General features: G+C 28.7%; 1 protein-coding gene across 1 annotated transcript in view; it reads left to right on the top strand.

Annotated features, from left to right (window-relative positions):
* The window catches only part of LOC107448034 (ATP-binding cassette sub-family F member 2), a gene marked incomplete at its 5' end in the record, with an annotated part of 56,567 nt that extends 34,149 nt beyond the window's left edge, over positions 1–22,418 (top strand). The window contains 7 exon segments of the mRNA XM_043055651.2: positions 3,239–3,358; positions 3,452–3,541; positions 7,803–7,913; positions 14,509–14,571; positions 17,707–17,835; positions 19,434–19,637; positions 22,083–22,418. Coding sequence (XP_042911585.1) covers positions 3,239–3,358; positions 3,452–3,541; positions 7,803–7,913; positions 14,509–14,571; positions 17,707–17,835; positions 19,434–19,637; positions 22,083–22,202 — 837 coding nt within the window. The 3' untranslated portion in view covers positions 22,203–22,418.

Raw genomic sequence — 22,418 nt, 5'->3', positions numbered from 1 at the left:
GTAAAATTATAACTTTCCAAGTGATAATATACAGCAGGGGTTTCCAACTTGCATGAGGCCGGGGGCCACAATGAAAAACACAAATCAAATGGCGGGCCGCAACTTCGTAAGACTCTAATGTTTGAAGGAATATTAAATATTACTGTCAGATTTTTACAAAGTTGTACAAAACAAAAGTATTAAATTGCAAATTTAAATGAGAAGTAGATTTTTAAAAATATTTCATTGTTATTAATATAATTTTTAAAAATATTAAATAAATTATAAAAATTCGGACTTCAATAACTTTAATGTGCACCTATGTATTAAACAATTAATGTGCAACAGACATCTNAAGGTATATATGTAATATATTTAAGAAATACGAAATGTATACGAGAATACCACATACAATTCATATTATAATAAAAAAGCTTACTTAAAAACATTTAAAAAGCATACTTTACGAGAATTATATAGTTTTTACTTAAAAAAAGTCCTTAATCGTTTTTCGTTCTACGTAACTTGGGCGCTTTTCTGTAGTAATGTTTCGCCTTTTTTAGGGATAACACGAAGGCTGGTGTCGCCTCTTTTTGTTGTTCTATATATTCAATAGAACATTCAATAGCTTTTAGTCCATCTGTATGACAGATTTTTATATGTTGATTTTAATAATCACTGTCTTCATCATCTCCACTAGATTCATTATCATTATTGACGATATTAACGATAATTTAATCAGACCAAGTTGTTGGATTTTGTTTTTCTGAGTGTTTGGAAGATAAAATTCAGATTTATTTTTCAGCGGTTTTTTTAAAAATAAACTAGAACAAAAAAAAAATCCTTGAAATATTTGATAGCTCGGTTAAAGCGGTAACTCTGATAACTGGGGCTCGGATAATCGGGACTCTACTGTATATAAAAAAAATCTCCTGAATAAAAACACGTTACATGTTTGCTTAAATATAAAAGTATTTCATATAGACTCGTGCAAAACACGCAATGTGTCTCATAATTTGGTCTGATTATTATAATATACTAACATAATACATGATGTAATGAATATTCTATATTTATTTAACATATCGTTGAATTTATATTATATATATCGTCTAATTTAACCAATTGACGCACTTACATAAAGTACGTAGCGTACGTGTAAACCGGTTTCAGTCACAATGAAGCTGTATAGAGTATCACCTGATAATGAAGATTTTCAATAGAATCTTATTATAGTGCGTCTTGACCAGGAACTGTAAATATTTGCGAGTACTACTTTTGTTATTTGAAGCCAGGAAGGAGGTTCAGTTGCTAGTTCAGCTTGGAGAAAAATAAGCACACTTCAAAATTGGTATTTGTTTGGATTGTATAAATGTTTAGGTTTTCACTGTAGGATATGTTAAGTTTACTTTTCTCTGTCACAAAATTAAATAATCAAATTTCATTTGAGTTTCGTGTGTAATAAAATTGTATAAAAAAAATCTGGTTTTGATAAAAAAAATTTTTAAGTGAAATTTGTAGTTAATAACTATCGAAAGAAAGATAGTAAAAGCACATGGATTATTGATAATATTGGTCAGGGTATTAAAGAAAAAAAAAAGTTTTTTAAATCCAACCTGGGTGGGTTTCATTGTTATTATTTTTGGGGTTTTATTGGGCTTTTTTTTTTTAAGATATTACCTAGTTTTACACTTTTTAGATTTTGATTTTTAATTCAGAAGGGACAATTTTAGTTTTTAAAAAAAATAAACTTTCACAGGAAGAAAAGTAATGAATTGAAAATATAAAAAATTACTTAAATTNATTTTTCACCAAAATTTTTAATGCGAGAAAAGAAAAAAATATGCGAGATTCTCGCGCTGTAGTGAAAACACTGAGTACCATTTTTTTCCCTTTAAGCTGGTATTAATAAAAGGCTCTTTAATTCCTTTTTTTGACTAGAAATAGAAGCATAATATTAGGGTCAAAGAAATATGCTTTTTACTGTTTTTTTTTTTTAAATACTTTTTTGCAGGCAAACTAACTACATAATTACTGTTTATTTAACAAATTTTTTAAATAGTTTTTGAATTAGCCAAGAACTGATTTTGTTATGCATGTCTAGCAGCCAAAAAAAAAAAAAAANNNTTTTTTTTTTTTTTTTTTTTTTTTTTTTTTTTTTTTTTTTTTTTTTTTTTTTTTTTTTTTTTTTTTTTTTTTAATATATGAAAAAATTGAAAAATAAGTTACTTAATAAACATAATTTCATTTTAAAAAAAAATGATAATTTTTTATAAATGAAGTAGTTTGATTTAATTTCCAATTAAAATCACTGTAAACTGTCAAGATATTTACAAAAAATGCAATATACATCAGGCTCAAAGTTAGGCACTTGTAATGGAAGTTTTATTAATAACAATAATTGTAATTCTATATAAATTAAAAAATATTCCTAGGGTTTAAGGATCCTCATTATTGTATAAAGAACAGTTACTTCATTTTTCCTTTTTAATTAAAGGCACATTAGTGTGCTCTTAAAATTAGTTAAATAAATATCAATTTATGCATAAAGTTTATTTTTTTTTAATAATTGAAAGTCTTGTTCTAAGAAATTTTGAATTTTAAAAATAAAACACCTTGGAAAGAAGAGTTCTATTGCCGTATTTTCTAGAAAAAGTAAAGATTAGTTTGGAGCCTTTGTTAGCATAGAGTGGTAGTATAAAACTTATCCTGATCTAGTTCAACAGTTTCAGAGTATCAGTTTAGTTTATGGCAATGAGTTCTGTTCGTGTAGCAATATATTTTCTTTCAAATTTGGAAGAAAAAAAAGGAAAATTTCCAAATTAAGAAAGTTTAAAATTCTTTGTATAATTATCACATGAATCTATGAGCATGTTATTAACAAATTTTGTTTTCTGCATTATAGTAAAGATGACCATTTAGATAAATAGATAAGATAATAAATAGATATTTAGATAATAAAAAAATTTCTCTTTTTACATACCTATAAATTTGTCTTAGTAATTTGATTTGAAATCTTGTAACTGTATTTAATTAGTTTTATTAAAGATTTATTATTTGCATTATTTTGACAATTAAATAGAATCCATTTTATATTGACCCCCAACATGCTATTTTTTAGTTCTGTTACATAAAGTTTTTTAAGCATCTCTGGAACTCTTAGGAGTTTAACCTAAAACTGCATGTATCTATTCTTAACATATCCATCTGTTATGAATTCTATTAGTGTTTTTAATGATCTATTTCTATGAATTTATAGGACTATATAGCTCGATTTGGTCACGGTAGTGCTAAGTTAGCTAGGCAAGCACAGAGCAAAGAAAAAACTATGGCTAAAATGGTTGCTGGTGGCTTGACTGAAAAAGTTGTTTCTGAAAAAGTAAATGTCAATTATGTATTTTACAATATGTTAAAATTCCTTAAGTTAAAAATTGGTTTCTTTTTTACAATAAAACAATTTTTGTTTTGATAGGTTGTACAGTTTTATTTTCCTGACTGTGGTACGATTCCTCCTCCTGTGATCATGGTGCAGAATGTGTCATTTCGATATCAAGAAAATGGAGTATGTTATGATTTATTTATTATGTATAAATGTCTGAAAAGTTATAAAATTTTTATGCCTTACAAAATTAGAAAAATTCAATGAAATCTGGAAAAGTCTTTTTTTTTTCTTTCCTTTTTTATTAGTGCTTATGTTAGAGATGGGAAGTTTGCTCTACAGTGGAAAAAAAAAACTGCCTCAGAAGAAATAAATTTCCAACTTGAGTTGAAGAAACGAAAGAAACAAAAAAATCAAATGTCAAACATTAAAACATTTTTTAATGGCTTATAATTTACAATTACATTTTAAATAATAGTATTTATTAATTCCTATGCTATTTAATATTTTTTTTTTAAATATGTGAAAACAAAAAGCAATAATTTCTTATAGATTTTTAAAAAATGACTTCAGTTTTTCAATATTTTGTGTAATGTATGATAAAACTTAATTTTTAATTTTACACAAAACTGTTAACATTATCAAATCTTAAGCTATATTAGCAAATCTACTAAACATATTGCACTACTAAAAAACAAATATTTAATTCACAATTATAAATAACAATCTAAATTTTATTGATCCAACTCTGAGTGAAACTGAAATTGAATGAAAGAAGTATTTTTTTTAAATAGTTGATGCTGAAAACTTTTTTTTTCTTGTAATTAAATTTAAGCTTTTTTACCATGCATTTTGTTGGTCATTTTTAGTTACTTCCATTTCATCCGTTTTTCTTTTTCCTTTTATACAAAATGCTAAGCCTTGTTTTTTTTTTTTTTTTAGTCAAGATTTTGCATTGTGTGTAGCGTTTTTTTAAATGTGCTTAAAGGTGCTTCTTGTCGATTTTCGTTATTATTTAAAAGCTTAAATGTGATTTTTTCATTGGGTGTTTTTAAAAAGTGCTTAACTTTCCCGTTTAGAAAATGAGCTTTTTTTCTTTACCGTGTAGTTTTTGCCACGTATTATGCAAAAGCATACTTTTCACATTGTTATATCCAAAATTTTCACAATGCATTTCGGCGTACTGTCGGTCCATAGCGCATGAAAGCTTTGATGAAATGCTTATGAATCTGTATTTGTGTCTACTGAGGTGAGATTCTGGCACTCTCATGTGCTGCATTTTGCAAGATATTTTATGGTGGCTAATATAATCAAGAAAAGAGATCATACAAAGTCTTTGAAAATTATTTTGCATTTTGTTAATGAAATACATACAGTGCTTAAAAAGTACTTAGAAGGTGCTTATTTTTGTTGAGAAATTTGGATACACTCGGAATTATCACAGAATTTTTTTATTCTGGAAAAGTCAGGGAAATTTGGATAAATACCTAGAAAAAATCAAAAAAATTTAAAGAGCTCAATATTTTTTATTAGATTTTCTTAAATTTTCTAATTTAAATTATTTTCTAATTTCTTAATTTGAGTTTTTTTTACCATATTTTATACCCACTTTTTTTTCCAATGGGAATTTGTTGCCTAACTGTTGAAATATCAAATTAGGAATACTTTGCTTGCTTTATAAATTGTTCCAGTATAACCATGGCATGCAAGGATGCCACATGAAACTGTCCCAGGTTGCTAAATAAATGGAAAAACCTTTTTGGAGACTGTGCAGTTTAAGAAAAGCAAGGATTGTGATGGAGAAGGGGTTAGGATATTTTCTTCTGTTTATAAAAGTAGGTCGTCTAGGGCTGAATCAATTTATCATTGTATTTTTAACTTTATAAAATTCTCCAATAATTAGTGGGTTATAATTTAATGACAATGTATTTTATAGTGCACCCTTTGTCTGAAACTTTTTGCTCTCCCATCACACATTTTCTTACAATCGCTTACAGCAATGTTTGTTGACAAGTTGTTACATTGATAATAATTTTCACAATTTCATTTTAATCTTTCATATTATATTTTAATTTTTGAAAAAAGGTTCTGTTACCAACCAACTGTATGTTAACATTTAATTTTACTGTTTTATTGGTAAATATTTGGCTCGAATCGTGTAGTAATCTCAATGTCGAAAGTTTATATAGTTTAGTTGTTTATTGGAAAACAAAACTTTTTTTTCTGCACAGTGCAGGTACAGGTTTTTAGTTGTAAAAACAATTAACTAATCTAAACTTGGAATTCTTTTAATTTTTCAATTACAAATAATTAAAAGAATAAAATTTAAAGAATGTTATCTAGTTTTTTCCTACAGAGTATTAAACAAGAAATTTGGCAATTTTGCATTTCATTTTTTAATCTCTTAAAATTATGCTAATTTAAAACAAATGAACAACAATATTTAAACACTTGACATTGGTTTAAAGAAAATATGATCAATCAATTTCATAAAGTATCATATCAGTCCTGTTTTCTTTGCTTCAGTGTCAAAAAAGTCTTCAATAGCTTAATTTTTTTCAAATGAATATCCTAGTTATTACAATATGTGTTGTAATTTTCACATAAAACAAGAATGTTGTGACTCAACATTTTTCATTATATATATTCATGTCTCCAAAACATTAAATTCCTTGACTGTTTTTACCAACTCGCAATTAACTAAGTATGAGCCTATCCCCGTGGCAGAATCACAACGACATTGTAGCAGAACATTACAGAGTTCTTGCAAAAAGATTTTTCTTTTGGAAAGTTAAAGAAAAAGAGAGAGAACTTTTCAACAGAAATTTACACGTTATATTTTAATTATGCATTTAGATAATCACATTTTGGCGCTCTCAATTTATGCCGATAGTATCGTAAATCGATGTAATGTTTCAATTGTATTTTCGGCAGCTATTGATATTCAAGTGGATTTTAAATATCCCGATACATTTCACACAATATAGAAAATTAGAATTGTGCATTTGAGTATTTACTTTTTAAGGCAATAATTCTATCAAATTTTTGGCAGTTATTGCTATTGATGTCTCCATAGTTTTTAAATCTGATGTTTTTTTTTATGCAATATTATTTATTACAACAACCTAATCTCGAAACACTCATTTGAGGAGTCCTATTTGCGTGATTTTGTCGTTGATCTTTTTTCAGCAAAAGTATCTTGCAGAAAGATATTAGTGCTAAAGAATTTTATTGCAGATAGCTTGAAAAAATTCTGCCACAAGGGAGCGTATATCGCCAAAACAATCCTTAATTCACTTTTTCAAATTTATGTTGATATAAATTTTGGTTAATTTCATTGAAAAATAGTTATGTAAAATATTAAAACATATTCATATCTTGTTCATTATCAGATTTTTATTTGCCGAGCATATATAAGCTATTAATTCAAAACAGTATAAAAACTGCAAACAAATTATATAAATTATATCATAAATTGTTTACATGGTTTAATAGATGAAATAAGCTAATGAAAATTACTAAGGCAGAACTTAGAACATAAAATATAATACAAAATTTTAAAAAATGTAATGAGAGCACCATTTTTAAATGGACATATTCTAGTTCATATTTATATAGACTGCAGTGTGCATAGAGTTTTTAAAAAGTGCTTATTTTCGATTTGTGTTTTTTAAAAGCCCTTAAAGGTGCTTTTTTTATTTGGGGTTTGTAAAAAGTGCTTAATTTTCTATCTTTTAAAAAGACATTTTTTCTTTGCCTTGTTGATTGTAGTTCTAAATTACAAAAAATGTATGATTTTCACAATTTTCTGCGCAATATTTATCAGAAACTAGTTATTTTATCATGATTATGTAAAGTTTTTGAATTTTATTGATTTTTTGTTTATAAATTAAGAACTTTAAACGATAAGAAAGTTAATTTTTATTAGTGCACAGATCCTAATTATGATTTTCGTTTGGAAAGTGATTTAAAATATTTTTGAGTGCTTAAAAAGTACATAAAATGTGCTTATTTTTTGTTGAAAAGTCTGGCTTATGTGTATTATACTTCTGACCATAACTTAACAGATAATTTAATATTTAAGGTTGGACTATTCCAACAATGTAGACAAAATTTTGAGGAATTTCGATAAAAGCTGTAACACCAAAAAAAAGCATCAATTTACAATATTCTTTTCACAAATAAGTACCGTACCTTAAAAATTGTAACAATTCTTAAACTAAAGACAATTCAGAATTTTGATGCATTTTTTCATCTTCCATAATAAAATTCATTCCTATTTATTGTTTTTAAAAAATCATTTAAAAAGTTGTGAATTTTTCAACTTGTGTCTTTTTTGCATTGATTTCAGTAAATAGCATAAATTTTATAAAATTAGTATCAGTAATTGATAATAATAGTATGTGAGTGAATAATAATACAAGTTATTTTATTAATTTTTTAGCGCCTCATCTATAAAAATTTAGAATTCGGTATTGACCTTGACTCACGAATTGCTCTTGTGGGTCCCAACGGAGCTGGGAAAACTACATTGTTGAAGCTTTTGTGTAATGAAGTATGTATTATCCTTTAATTGGTTATTTACATGTAATTTTTGAACCTATTTGAAGGAAATTCTGGGATTCTAGTTTTCCAGAGCTATCCCGGATTTCTGTAAAATACATTTTGTGTTTCCAAAAAATACTTACTGGAAAATCATTTCCTTTAATCACCCATTTTTTACTTAATATTTTTCGTCGAAGGAGATATAAGAATGAGGGATGCCACATTTCCAGTTCAGCCTATTTGCTGCTGTTTTCCTTCATTAAATGAAGTCTTTAAATTTAAAAAATATATCCCTGTGCTTTTGGAGGTGGAAAAACTTCATATAAGACATTTTTGTGAGGGGTCAAGGATAAGAAACTCTTGCCACAACAGAGTTGAAGCTCAGACGTAAGAAAGTAATTTATGATTAATTTAAGCTTTAACAAGATTTAAATTTAGCATTAAATATGAAAAACTTTAAAAACATTATTTTAATGGGAAAAATACTTTACTATTTATTTAGTAACCTGAAACATTGTTAAAGTAAATTATATACTAATAGGTTAAGGCAAAACTTAATATATGTTGTTCTTAGGTTTATCTAATTAAATATTGTATAGAACTAAATAATTATATTGAATTAAATATATATTGTAAGTAGGGAAAATTACTTACATGAATATGGGCTTTATATAAAAATATGCTAATTACCAACAAATGGTTAGCTCGAGTAGATGAGTGCTAAGAAATTATAGGTGTTTGGTGCAAATGGAAAGTGTTTCTGTATTTGCTGTAACACTTCTATCAAATATGCTAACAAAGGTCTACAGTCATTATCACTCTTAATTCTCTGAGGCATGACAAAACAAGAGCTAAAGCTTTGGTTTTATAGCAGAGAATTCTCTTTTATTTTCAATAGTGCCAAACAAAAGTTCTTGTTGGATATTTCACCTTTTAAATTTGATGCAAGTGTCAAGATCTGTCTCTGCTCATAAAATTAAATATGGAATTACAAGAACTATAAAAAAAGAAAGAACAAATTGAAAAGACTTAGTTTCATTAAATATAGTTGAAAGCACCAACAGGTGTTCTGAAAGCATTTTGTCAGTACTAGCAGGCCTCCCAAATAGTCCACAATTTTCCCTAAAAACAACACAAAAAAATTACCACTGCATAAGTCCGCCGTCATCAAATAGAACCACATTTTACTCATTTCTTTCAACAAAAAAAAAAGTTCAACTTAATCAGAAATAATTTATTTTTTACTTGTGTAGTAGTTCTACGATCACGTAAGTTCCGCCTTTCATGAAATCACTCACCTTTGACGTCATGTAAAAGATCGATCATTTTCAAATCAATGGGGGCTATAAGCTGTGCACATTTGAGCTGAATAATGAGCTTAAATTTTTCCCCAAAAGTAGCACATGCTTAAGCTCAACTATTTTGACTTCGTGTTTTCTGCCAAATGCTTTGCTTTTTAGGGAATAATTTGTTTTAAGAATATAACCATTTTCTAGTTAAAATTGTCTAGAATATTCAAAACGTAAATAATTAAAGTCATGGAGAAATGTAAAATTTTAAAACAATGGCTTGGTATGAAGGATTCTAATGGGCACATAGGGTCTGATTGGGGCTTCCAGTGTGAAAATAATTTGATTTATGTGGTGTGTAACATGATGCCTGTAAATATTGATAAAGGTTTTTATGCTATAAAAAGGCATTCTGAATCAGAAAAACATAAGTCGAATTTTGCAGCGAAAGAAAAAACTCCAACCAGCTTTCATTATCTGGTCATACTTTGCTGATCATTGACTTTGAAGATCAAGCTTATAAAGCTGAAATAAATTGGTGCCTGAAAATGATCTCTTCTAATTTCCCACTTTCTACCTGCAAAGACATAGATAAAGTGTTTAATTGTGTGTTTCCTTCCTCAACTATGGAACACTTTTCACTTAATTCAACTAAAGCAACATACCTTATCACTGATGCGTTAGCTCCCCGTTTCAGAAATGAATTTTTGAAAGAGATTGAAAATTCCTTCTATGCTTTACACTTCGACGAAACTACAAGCAATGCTGATTTTAAAGAGCTACATACTAGAGTTCGTTTTTGGTTTGAAAAAAATTTTAAAAAAAAGTTTTTTTTCTTAGGCTATACAAAAGCAGAAAATGTAATGAAACATCTAAAATCTACCATAGATAATGCAGGTTTGAATTTTTCAAACTTGTTAATGCTTTCCAGTGATGAACCTAATGTTAACAAAGCCATGTTTAATGAATGAAGAAATAAAGTCAATTAGAGGAGTTGGGTTGCTAAATATGGGATTTTGCAACATACACATGCTACATAATGCATTTATAAAAGGTTTAAATGTTTTTGGGTGTAACACTTCTGATTTAGCTATTGCATTATTTCACTATTTTGATGGATGGCCTACCAAAAAAGATTTTCAAACTGCTTTGGTTGAAAAGAAACTTAAAGACCTTTGCTTTATCAAACATTCAACTTCGAGATAGAACTTACTTCAGAACCAGCCGTTATTAGAATTTTGGAACTTTGGGATGGAATTGTCCACTACTTTTTGAAATTTATACCTCTCAGAGAAAGAAAGTTAGATTCTGCAAGCTATTAAAAAAAAAAATTGTTTCTCTTTCAAAACTGCCACTTGTTAAAGCAGAGTTAAATTTTGTCTGTGCTAGTTCTGCAATTCTGACCAAATGTACTAGATTTTTTCAAAATGAAAAATCTTTAATGCAAGAACTTTATGATTGTATAAAAGTAAAAAAGAACTTTAAGATTGCTTAAAATTGCTGGCAGAGTATGCAAACTTTGACATATCTTTAAAAAAAGCATGTGTGTCTTAGGTGATATATTTGATCAAGACAGCCTTCAAAGGATAGAAAAAAAATTCTTGGCTGTCTTATTCAGTGCACAGGGATGAGATTTTTCCGCTATTTAGCGGATTTCCGCTTTTTTCACTTTTATCTCTTGAATTTCGGCTTTTTTTTTTTTATCCAAAATTCAGATTTTTCTAAAAATTTCACGTTTTTTTAATAAGTATTCTGCTTTTTCAGAAAATTCACCGATTTTCAAAGAGAAACAGAAATTTCAAACTACATAGCTACCAATCCTTTCTCATTTTTACTTATTTTAGCTATTTTCTCCCCTTTTACTCACAGCAGATAAGATTTTCCGAATTTTTTACCCGCCCTCCATATAGATCCGATTTTTATAGTTTAAACGACGCTGCTTCTGACAACCCTTTTAGAGGTCCCAAACCTGGAATCTGCTAATATCTCGATCTTATTCACACGATTTTCATATCAAACATAGCTTTTCATATTTGCGTGTTGCGATTCTTATTCATGCGATTTGAATATTGTACGTTGCGATTCTTATTTACGAGATTTAAAAATCCGATATTGTGATTCGTATTTACGCCTTCTTAAAAACCTATGTAGCGATTCGTATTCACGCAAGTTTAAAATTCAATGTCTTGATTTGCTCATGCGGTTTATAATATCAAACATTGATTTTTGTATTTATACGTGATTTTAAAATAAGGCATTGGGATTCGCATTCACGCATTCTAAAAATTGTGCACCATAATTCTTATTTATGCAATCTAAAAATTACGCATCATGATTCGTATTTACACGATCTGAAAATTATGAATCATGATTTGTATTAAAGCGTTTTAAAAATTTTATATTCCACTTTTTATTTTACTCATTTTCAAAACCGTATATCTAGTTTCATATTCATGTGATTTCAAAATCCATAATTGTTATTCATATAAACGCAATTTTGAGATCAACTATCGCGATTCTTGTAAGAAGTAATTATTTTTTTAATTAGTTACTATAAAGGTGGCTGTTTTTCTAACGACGATTATTAGTATATGTAAGTGTTACAACATCAGAGAAACTGGAAGGGAATATATTCAAAACTTACATTCTGTGCTTGCAAAGAAGAAAAAATAGGATTTGTCNTCAGCGGCCACCTTAAGTCCCTTTCTTTTGAGGGTAGTATTAAAATCTACCCTAACTGCCCCAGGTGCCACAACATGCAGGCTTCCCCCCAACATATACTGGACTGTCTAGGTCTGGACAAAAGGGACATTCTTAATAACACACTTATGGTGGCCGACTTCCTCCGGGTGATGAATTTCATGGACATTGTTTAGCCCTGCTAATTTTGGGGATAAGGAAGAGAAGAAATTTCATGCTGAATGTTTTTGAAACATTTTGTTACAGTTGGTTGTCATATTTTGATAAATGGGCCACTCATGACTGAATTATTATCTATATTGTCATGTATTAAAAATGGTAATATTAAAAAAGCAAACAGTTTGAAAAAGATTCAAGAAATTGCATCCTTGCTACCATTTCCTTCAAAGATGGGAGATGTAATAGATGAATGGAAACTTCTACAGTTAGAAGTTATTGAAGAAAAACCAATTGAGAAGTTTTAGAGTCACATATTTGAAATTCAAGTCTTAAATGGTAGGGTTAAATATATGAATATTAAAAATATTATTACAGCAGTATTGACAATTGCTCATGGAAGTGCAGATGTTAAAAGAGCTTTTTCCAAATCTGGCAGAATATTATCAGAAGAGAGAGCGTTAGAACACTGAATGCAAATTTGACTGTAGCTGGTGCTTTAAAAGCATATAATAAGCCTGAAATGGTTCCAATCTCAGAAAACTTGTTGTGTTTAGCATGTGTTGCTTACAAAAGCTATAATCTTTATTTAGAATTAGAGAAAGGAAAAAGATAGAATCGAAAAAGAAAAAAATGCTAGAAGAGCTTAAAGAGGCTGAAGAAAAAGAGAGCATGCTTAAAAAGTCTGAAATGGATATTTCCATTTTAGAAGACAAATTAAAAACTGCAAAGAAAGAAGTCAGATTCCACAACAAATATTGATACATTACTTAAAGAAGCAAACAAAAAATTAAGAACCTTAGTGGCCAACAATATTGCTGAAGCAAAAGTTGCACAGGCAATGATAGATGGAGTTCTAGTCACAAAAGAAGACTGGAAAAAACAATTAAAACGTTAGATAGACAGTTACATAAAAGAAAAGATTCTGAGATAACAAGTTTTTTTTTTTTTTTCAAAAAAGCCTCGACAATAACTTCATATTCTTCAATAAATGTATAATCTTTCAAAGAATATTACAGTATATATATGCGTATAATTTTATCAAGTTTAATGATCGTATTTTATCTAACATACTTGCTGAAAAATTATTTTTATAGTACTTAAAAAACGATTGAGTGCATTTTATTTTTAATATTTTAGATTAGTATAAGGATTATAAAAAATGTTTATTTGTTCAATGTGGATCAACTCTGCTTTTATAAACTTTGGACCCCATTTCCACAAAAATGTTACCCATTTTTTCCAATTTTTTGCTCTAAAAGTGTTGAGAGCCCTGTCTTAATATTTTTCAAGAAATCCAATCGAAGTGGTGTTGCAAAACTTAACCTTGGTTGAGTAATTGGTCTTCAATGTAATTGAGGTATGTAATAAGACCTTGGAGACTCTTTCAGGGATTTTGGTGTTCAGTCATTATCACCCATAGAAAATTAAACATTTTAAACGCATTGATCTCAAATATTATGAGTTTTTCAGTATTCCATTAATGAAATAATACTGCTGGAACTTTCTGCTCTAAGAAAAGTTATTCCGAAATTAAAAATATTATATTTTATTATCATGGTTTTACCCACTCTACAGGAGATTACTGGATTTTGAAAGTTTCTCCTAACCTCTCTCCTGCTTTTTGTAAATTAAATTTCCTAAGTTTAACTATTCTTTTTTTGGCTTATTCTTTTTGCATTATTTTATTAGATGATAAAACAATAGAAACNACTTTCTGCTCTAAAAAAAGTTATTCCGAAATTAAAAATATTATATTTTATTATCATGGTTTTACCCACTCTACAGGAGATTACTCTCTCTCCTGCTTTTTGTAAATTAAATTTCCTAAAAAAATATATATATATTTAAATAGAATTTTTGTGTAAATTAATGTTTGCTTGAATATTTAAATAAACATTGCTGATACATAATGAAGTGAGCCTCTCTTATAAAAAATCAGCTTAAATCTTTGTTTTGTTCAGAAATTTTCAGTTTATTTTTATTTAAAAATCCATTTTTAAATTGTAAAAAAGAAGAAAAAAATCTTTGAGGATATAAAGGCTTATCTTTGAAGATATAAATGCTTATTACTATCCAAAATTATGAGTAAACATGATACATAGCATTTCAAGTTCATTTAATATTAATCAGAATTGAAAAATATTCCTGTTTGCTCAATAAAAAATTCCATTTGTGTAAAATATTTAGCTCAACAATTACCATGAAATTTATGTTTCGAAAATCTACTGAAATTTTTCCTATCCATGTTGGCAGCTATGTATTTATTCTTGCGTGGTAAAGTTTGCCTTTATAGTACTTAACTATAAGTTTTTAGTTAATTTATAAGTTTTTAGTTGGCCATTTAACGTTTTTAATATAATGGGGTGTGTCTGTATTAAATATATACACATACTTCCAAATGATATAGATTCTTACACACACATGCATTTCATGATTGGATTTAATTTTATTCTGCAGGTTGCACCATCTGAAGGTTTAATAAGGACTCATTCCCATTTAAGAATAGCCAGATACCATCAAGTAAGCTTGCATTTCTATTTTTTTTCGTATTAATTTATTTTTGCTTAAATTGGGGGTGCAAGACGTATGACTCGCGGGAGGGATATTTTAACATGCCCAAAATACAAAATATTGCAAAAAAATCAAAAATTGCTCAAATGTATACACAATGGATTATTCAGATGTATACAGATTTTTCATTCAAAAGTACCTTACTTGATAATTCACTGAATCTTCATTCATTCTCCCCTATTCATAATTTTTTATTTCATACAGTCTTGAATAATTGTGTAAAATTTAATGAATAAAGGTACTTCAATCACCCATCGTAATTGCACCGTCAGATTTCCATACATTCTAAATGTCCACAACAGCAATGAAAATTTAGTGGTCCAAAACTGAACATACCATAACTGGTCAAATGAACTTTTGAATAATACTTATTGTATACCTATTTCTACCAAAAGCGGGCAAACAATTTATTGCTTTATAAATGATCACTAAAACTTAAAAATGAATGTGATAACCATCTGATTGATGATTTTAAAAATAATGATGTTTTTAAAAATAAAGCAACAGTGGCTTGATGTTTTTAAAAATAAAGCAAAAATTTGCTGCTTTTAAAAGTTTTATAATTTTATTGATTATTAGAAGAAGAAAAAAACTTAATACAGTAATGTATTTTTTAATTTGTTAATACTTAAGAAATTTGAAAAATATTACCATTTAAAGAAAAACAGTAAGAAAGCGAAAAATAAACTAACTGAAATATACATATAATCACTAAATTTTATAGTGGATAAAATAACAAAATAAAAAACATTAACTTTAAAAAAAATTATATATTAAAGATTAAAATTTATTGTTAGGAGAGGTGACACAGTATTATAATTTTTAATTTTATTTAAATTTGACGTAATTTTGAGTTTAATATTGAGAAAATTACAAAGAAGGAAAATTAAGTTTAAAAATTATAGAAAAACATAAAATTTTGAAATCTGTCAATGAAGTCAACATGAAATCAAAGAATTGGCACTAATATTATTTTAAGTCCTGCTCCTACAAGTCTTTTGAATGAAATTATTCAATTACAGATTAATTCGCTAATGATTTTAATTTAAATTGGTAATATTTTAAATCATACAAAAATAAAAGAAAACGAAAGATCTGCAGGAAAAAAAAATTCATTTAATAACTAATTAAAAATGAAAATAATTTTATGTTTTTGAAATTTTTTTAAGACTGAAATAAAATTATCAATTTGTTATAACTATGATTGTTAACAAATCATACGATTATAAAACTAAAATTAATATTACATTTTAATGAGTGAAAATTTACAAAATTATCATTTAACTGAAGGAAAGTAATAAATTCTGTATAACTTTTAGAAAGAAGCAGCTAGTAACTTTAAATCGCTGGTATACCTTTATAATTAATAAAAAATTTTGATGGATACTTTCTTTTAAAAATTGTTATCTGTAAAATAATGCCTTCTGAGGTAATAAAAAAATATTTAAAATGAAACTGGTATACTAAATGGAAAAATTTTAAAATAGTAATTATCAAACCATTAGTATACACATAATTTATAAACTTAATATATAAGCTTTTTCTCTATATGCAATAACATTGTACTTTAAAAATTCTGTAGAGCGCCGATTGTCCGAATCCTTATTATCCGAACTAAGTCCGATTCTTCTTCTTTTTTTTTTTTTTCTTTTTTTGTAAAGATGTCAGTTTAGACAGTAGAAGACTGGTGCCGAGATACTGAAAACGACCCAGGATTTTAAATGATGAAGAAATTGTTGCTTAAATTTTGAATGAAAGTCAGAAGTCCACCGACGAAGAGGAAGTAGGTGATCAAGTTCAAGATCGTGGACCTTCTCATATACCCCATGGCAGAATTGCGGTGACATTGTCGCAGAACATTACAGAGTTTTTCCTTTCTGCATAACTTTTCAAATTTTTTTGTTGTTCAAAGATGTCTTTCATGCGCGTCGAAGAGGAATGAAATAATCATGATTTTTCTATTATCATTTGAGATTTTTTTTTTTTAAAAATCGGTTCAGCTAGAATTTCAAATTAGTAATATAAAATTTTAAAAAATAGTTCGCTATAGAAATGAAGATCTTTCTTTCGTTATCTGTTTTTTCTTTAAAGAACACCATATTTTACATACACTTATTTGAGTATGTCTTTTTCAAGGAATCCTATTCGAGTGATGAGGAAATAATGAGTGCATTTTTCCGCCTACAAAATTAGAGCCGATTTTATTAGAATTTAAAAAATATTATTTTTACAATTAAATGCTTTTATACATTTTCATTCTATAATTTCTTCTGTAAGCATAGTGCTTCTGTTACTTTAAATAAGTAATTATTATAAATAAAAGTATCTTAAAGTGAAATATGAATGCTAGGGAACTTTGCAGAAAGCCCAAAAAAATTCTGCCATAGGGCTCATATAGAAGCATGCAATTCGTTAGATATATTGCAATGAATTGGCTAGAACGTCAAAATGATGTTGATCCAGTTCAGTTGATTTATTTAAAAAGAATGAGGGATGTGGCTGCTCAAAAAAGACCATCTTCTTTAAAACAAAAGTCTTTGCTGGATTTCTTTTGCAATGGAAAATAAAGAAAAATGTGGTAAAATCAGTAATTAACAAAAAAAAAATTCTAAAAAGCTGAAATATGATAAAAATTATTCAAAATGAAAATAAAGAAAAATATTTGAAAATTGAAAAAAAAAAATCTTTTAAACACACCAGAGCTAATTTAGATAGAACTGTCTGTCCTAAGCCTAAAATAAGTGTGAAGGGAAGTTGATGCATAAATAATAATCATTTAAACTAGATTTTAAACAACTTTCCACTTTTCAAACCACATTCGGTCCCGAGCAGTTTGGATAATCAGCGCTCTACTGTATTTCATTTTTGCTTAAATGTAATAAAATCTAGTTGCTGTGTATTTTAGCATACTTACTGTGTAGGTTCTTGAAAAATTTGATTTTAGGTCCTTGAAAGGCAATAAAAAGTCCTTGAATTTCTTTTTAGTTATTTACTTATTTATTTATTTATTTTTTTTTTTTGAAAATTTAGTGGGAATTGTGTACTTTTTTAATTGTTTTACTAAGTATGAAATTTCTTTTTCAGCATTTGACTGATCTCCTTGATTTAGAAATATCAGCCCTGGAGTATATGATGAAAAGTTTTCCAGATATCAAAGAAAAGGAGGAAATGAGAAAAATTATCGGCAGGTTCGGGCTGACTGGCCGACAACAGGTGTGTAATTCAACAAACTTCTACACATTCCTGTTATGTACAGTTCTCCGGTTGTGTTGATGGTTGACGGAATGTGAACAATAACGACTTTCTTAAACCCGTAAAATATTTTGTGAAATTCCGGTGTGTCCTGACGCTTATGTTATGCTTCAAGGCAATGTGTGAGCAGGCTTAATACTCCATGAAGTTAGGTAGCGTCATAAGCCAGCTAGCGAAATCCTCCTAATTCATTTCCTTCTTTAAGTTTTTCCAGCAATTAGAACTAGTATAGTTAGCCCAATATAACTCACTCAAGAACTAGTGTGTTTCCTCTTTTAGTATATTGTGAATAATATGTACAGGGAATTTTTTTTCCAGATCAGAGTGGTAACCCTGTGTGGCGTAACTACCACTATTATTAAGCATCAATTCGCTAGTATATATAAGACATGCTAACTTGATTTAATCTTGAGGGACCTTTTGATAGATGAAGGTTGGCATTGTCGACATTACATTTCCCCACATTGGTGACCTGCAGATGTGATATGATTATGGCTACTTCGATGGATGGTCCACATCGAACACTTGATTTGCTATTTGTGACTGTGTTGTCCTCCTCACGCTGTTGCTTCTCAGTGTCATATGTACACAACGGGATCCTGCACACACTCGACTACTAATGGAGTGACCACACACAACCATGATCTTAATACAGCTCTCTTAGCTGAAAGCTCAAACTCCGGTGACCTTAATCCAGCTCTCCCAGTCTTGCACAAATACAGCAACTAGTGGTATCCGTTCATAGAATTTTATCCCATATAAAATTCTGGTGTTATTGTAGCGTAACTTCCACTACGATTATTAAACATCTATTCACTAGTATATAAAACGTGCTAACTTGATTCAATCTTGAGGTACCTTTTGATAGATGAAGGTTACCGACAATACATTTCCCCATACCTGTATATGTATTTTCTTTTTCAATTGGATAGCCTATCTTTTTATCAGGTTGCTAAAAATGTTTTTTTATATTATGGAATCCTGGTTTATCATGCCTGCCGAGTCTCTTGCTTTGTAACTAAGACTCCTGTATTTTACAACTATCTCCTATTTGCCAGTATATTCTCATATTTGTTGAAGAAATTTTTAAAAAAAAAATTTTTTTTTTTTTTTGGTAATAAAATATCTGCTGATGACAAAATTACTATGGTGCTATTGCCAGTACTGCAGTATGTTGAGTTTTTATAGCTTAAGCAATTATAAATAATGGTTTTAAAAAAATATGTTAAGATTTATATACATATTTTTCACTTCACTAAATGTAAGTGCTTATATTTCCAATTTTGAATTTCTTTTTTTGACTGGCATGATTATGCATGATGTATCAAAACTTTACGCGTTGCCTAAAAATGCCATTGGTAAAATCTGTTATTTTATTTCTCCAATGTTGGCAGGTATTGTTTATTCTTTTGGAACTACTTCTTTTCGAGGGTCGTAAAAACTGAAATATAGGTCCTAATTTTAAATTAATAATTTAGTGAGGAGGCATATACATCTTCAAACATACCACATAAGCTCGCAAAAGAATATGATTTTGATTTGTGTGTTTATCTTTTTAGGTGTGTGCCATGAGACAGTTGTCTGATGGCCAGCGTTGTCGTGTTGTGTTTGCATGGCTGTCATGGCAAGCCCCTCACCTCCTCTTACTTGATGAACCTACAAATCATTTAGACATGGAGACAATAGATGCACTGGCAGAGGCAATTAATGATTTTCAAGGAGGGATGGTCTTAGTGAGTCACGACTTTAGGCTAATCAGTCAAGTACGTATTTTGTAGTTGTTTTTTTTTTGAAGTTGCTAATTGGAGAATTATTGGAAGTGGGAAATTTCTGTTAAGATATTGTAAAAAAAGAGGGGAGAAGCCAGGACATGGTGCATAGTGTTTTTAAATAGTGCTTAATTTTTTCCTTTTCCAAAATGAGATTTTTCCTTTACCCTGTTGATTTTTACTACGAAATCTGCAAAAAGAAACAGTTCACATTGTTCGATTCAAATTTACAATTAATTCGACCCCAATCTATTCTACCCTATGCACCCTGAAGTATGTGAAAATTGAAGTAAAATAGATATGCATAAAAGTTATAGTAGGAAGAAACTCGAAGCTAAGGTTGAGTATGTTTTGCCCAGCTAAGAATGTTTAAACATGCAGTCACATCTGAAAAGCTTCATTAATAATAGGATAATATTGACCCTATTTAATTCTAAAATTTTATGTCTCAAAGTATGAATTTTCGAATTGTTGGTGAATATACATTATCTGAAATGATGGATGGGTTAAGCATAAATTGGGTTGCACTACCTGTGGGAGCTTTTAAATAAAACATATTCTCATTCTACCATTTATGTCTAAAATGTAATTTTCCATTTAATTTTATTAAGTGTTTATTTTTTCTCTCTGATTTATGGGTGATTCTTAGGAAACATGACAATTCGAACCAAAACATTTCTTCGCAATCTAATTTTTTTTTTTTTTTTTTTTTTTTTTTTTTTTTTTTTTNTTTTATTTTTTTTTTTTTTTTTTGTATATTTATTTAGTTACATTTATTAATATCTTGCAGAAAGCAGTGTAGTTTATTAACATTTGCTCAAGAAAAAAATAAAATAAAAATCCACCACATTTTGAATGCCAGGAAAATGACATAGTACCTTAGAAGTTTCAGATTTGCAAGTGCTGAGCCAATTACGCCGATCCGCGCCAATTGTGAAAACTTGCGCCTACATGCTCCAAATTGAAGTAGTTGGCTTAAATTGCACCAATCTGCGCCAAAAAAGATATTCTCCCATGGGTATCACTAAGTCACAATTTTGCAGCAACCAAGCTACTGCGACGTGGGGGATTGCTCTGGATTCAGTGTGAAGGATTCTTGCACTCTCATGTGCAACTCTGCTTCATTTTGCAAGATATTCTCAATTTCAGGCTTAATTTTCTTCCTAAAGAAAAGGAACTGAAACTTCTCAAATTTTCGGGGACCAACTAAACATTGCCAAAACTAAACATTGAATAAATATTGAATAAATTTTTAGGTCTTTTCCAAACTGAGACACCATTGATTCACTTGCTGTTTGATGAAATGGTGTCTCTAGTTAAAGCATTGTTAAGGCGTTTTTTAAAGAGTTCTGCTTTTCTTAGTTTGTCAGGAAAGGACTTAAAATCATTAGATGTTGGACTAGATGGCAATGACATCCTTATCTTCAGAAAAAAAATCTGTATTTAGGTGCCAGGTCTTTTTACTTGGCATGTGTAAAAAAGTTATTAAGAGAATTGCCTCTTGAAAATAGGTTACTGCACCAACTTAAAGTGTTGCATCCTATAATGAGAATGGAAGACACTTCTATTAAGTCAATAAGATATCTGGCAACAGTAAACCCATCCATTATAAAACCTGAAGAGGCATCTTTGTTTCTAGATGAATGGACGAGGTTACATGAAGAACCAGAAGGTTATTCTTCTGACGCAAATGAATATGCACCAATTGATGTGTTTTGGAAAAACTATTTTGTGAAGAAAGATAATTTGGGAAATATCATATATCCTCTTTTAACAAGGCTTTTTAAAGATTTTTTGTGCATACCACATGGGAATGCTGATGTTGAAAGAGGTTTTAGTGTGAACAAAAAGCTACTTGACAATAGGCCAAGTTTAAATTTGCATAGTGTTAATAGTTTGAGACAAGTTGTGTCACATCAACAAAATAGGGGGTTTAAATAATTTTAAAGTTGACAAAGATATGATTAAAGTGGCTCGTGCAGCATTTAAAAATTATTTTGCTTGGTTAGAGGTTGAGAAAAACGAAAGCAAAGAATGTGAAAACACTAAAACTGAGGAAAGCAGATTGAAAGCTGCTGAAATTGATTTTAAAAAAAAATTGAAGGCTTCTCAGGATCTTTTAGCCACAGCTGAAAAAAAATATTAAAGATGGGTAAAATAATAAAGACATGTCGATTATAGAAAGCAGACAAATCCTTTTATCCGAGGCTAAGTCGAGTATTAAATATGCTCCAAAACCATGTTTTGCCACTTGCACCACTGAAGTTTGAAAAAAGTCATTTTAAGCTATTAGTAAGTAACAGCTAATTAAATAAGTTTTAAAAGATCCTTTTTTACAGAAAATTTTATTAGAGGTTTTTACTACGTTCTTTCATTTTTAATTTTAGAATTATCTGTAAAATGTCTGATACTAATAAATTGTGTGTAATTGTATTGTAGGTGGCTGAAGAAATATGGGTTTGTGAAAACCAGACTGTAACAAAATGGCAAGGGACTATTCAAAGTTACAAAGACCATCTACGCAAGAGGATATTAAGAGATATAGAAAAGCCACTCTAAATGAAATTGAATTTTTTTTTTCCCTGCAATGCTGTGCTTTTTCTTCATCCCTATTTATTGTATTTTTTTTTTTTTAACTCAAGGAATTAAGTTGTATTTATTATGTTTTATACTTTGACAAATACTTTTCTTTTTGCTCATTCAATTCTGGTGTATTTAGAACGTCTCCCACATTGTGTAAAGACTCGATTTATTAAAATCTTGTATTGTATTGAA

The sequence above is a fragment of the Parasteatoda tepidariorum genome, chromosome 8 (assembly GCF_043381705.1).
Source record: "Parasteatoda tepidariorum isolate YZ-2023 chromosome 8, CAS_Ptep_4.0, whole genome shotgun sequence".
Classification (NCBI taxonomy): domain Eukaryota; kingdom Metazoa; phylum Arthropoda; class Arachnida; order Araneae; family Theridiidae; genus Parasteatoda; species Parasteatoda tepidariorum.
Note: the sequence above shows the minus strand (reverse complement) of the source record. Positions and strands in the feature narration are given on the sequence as shown.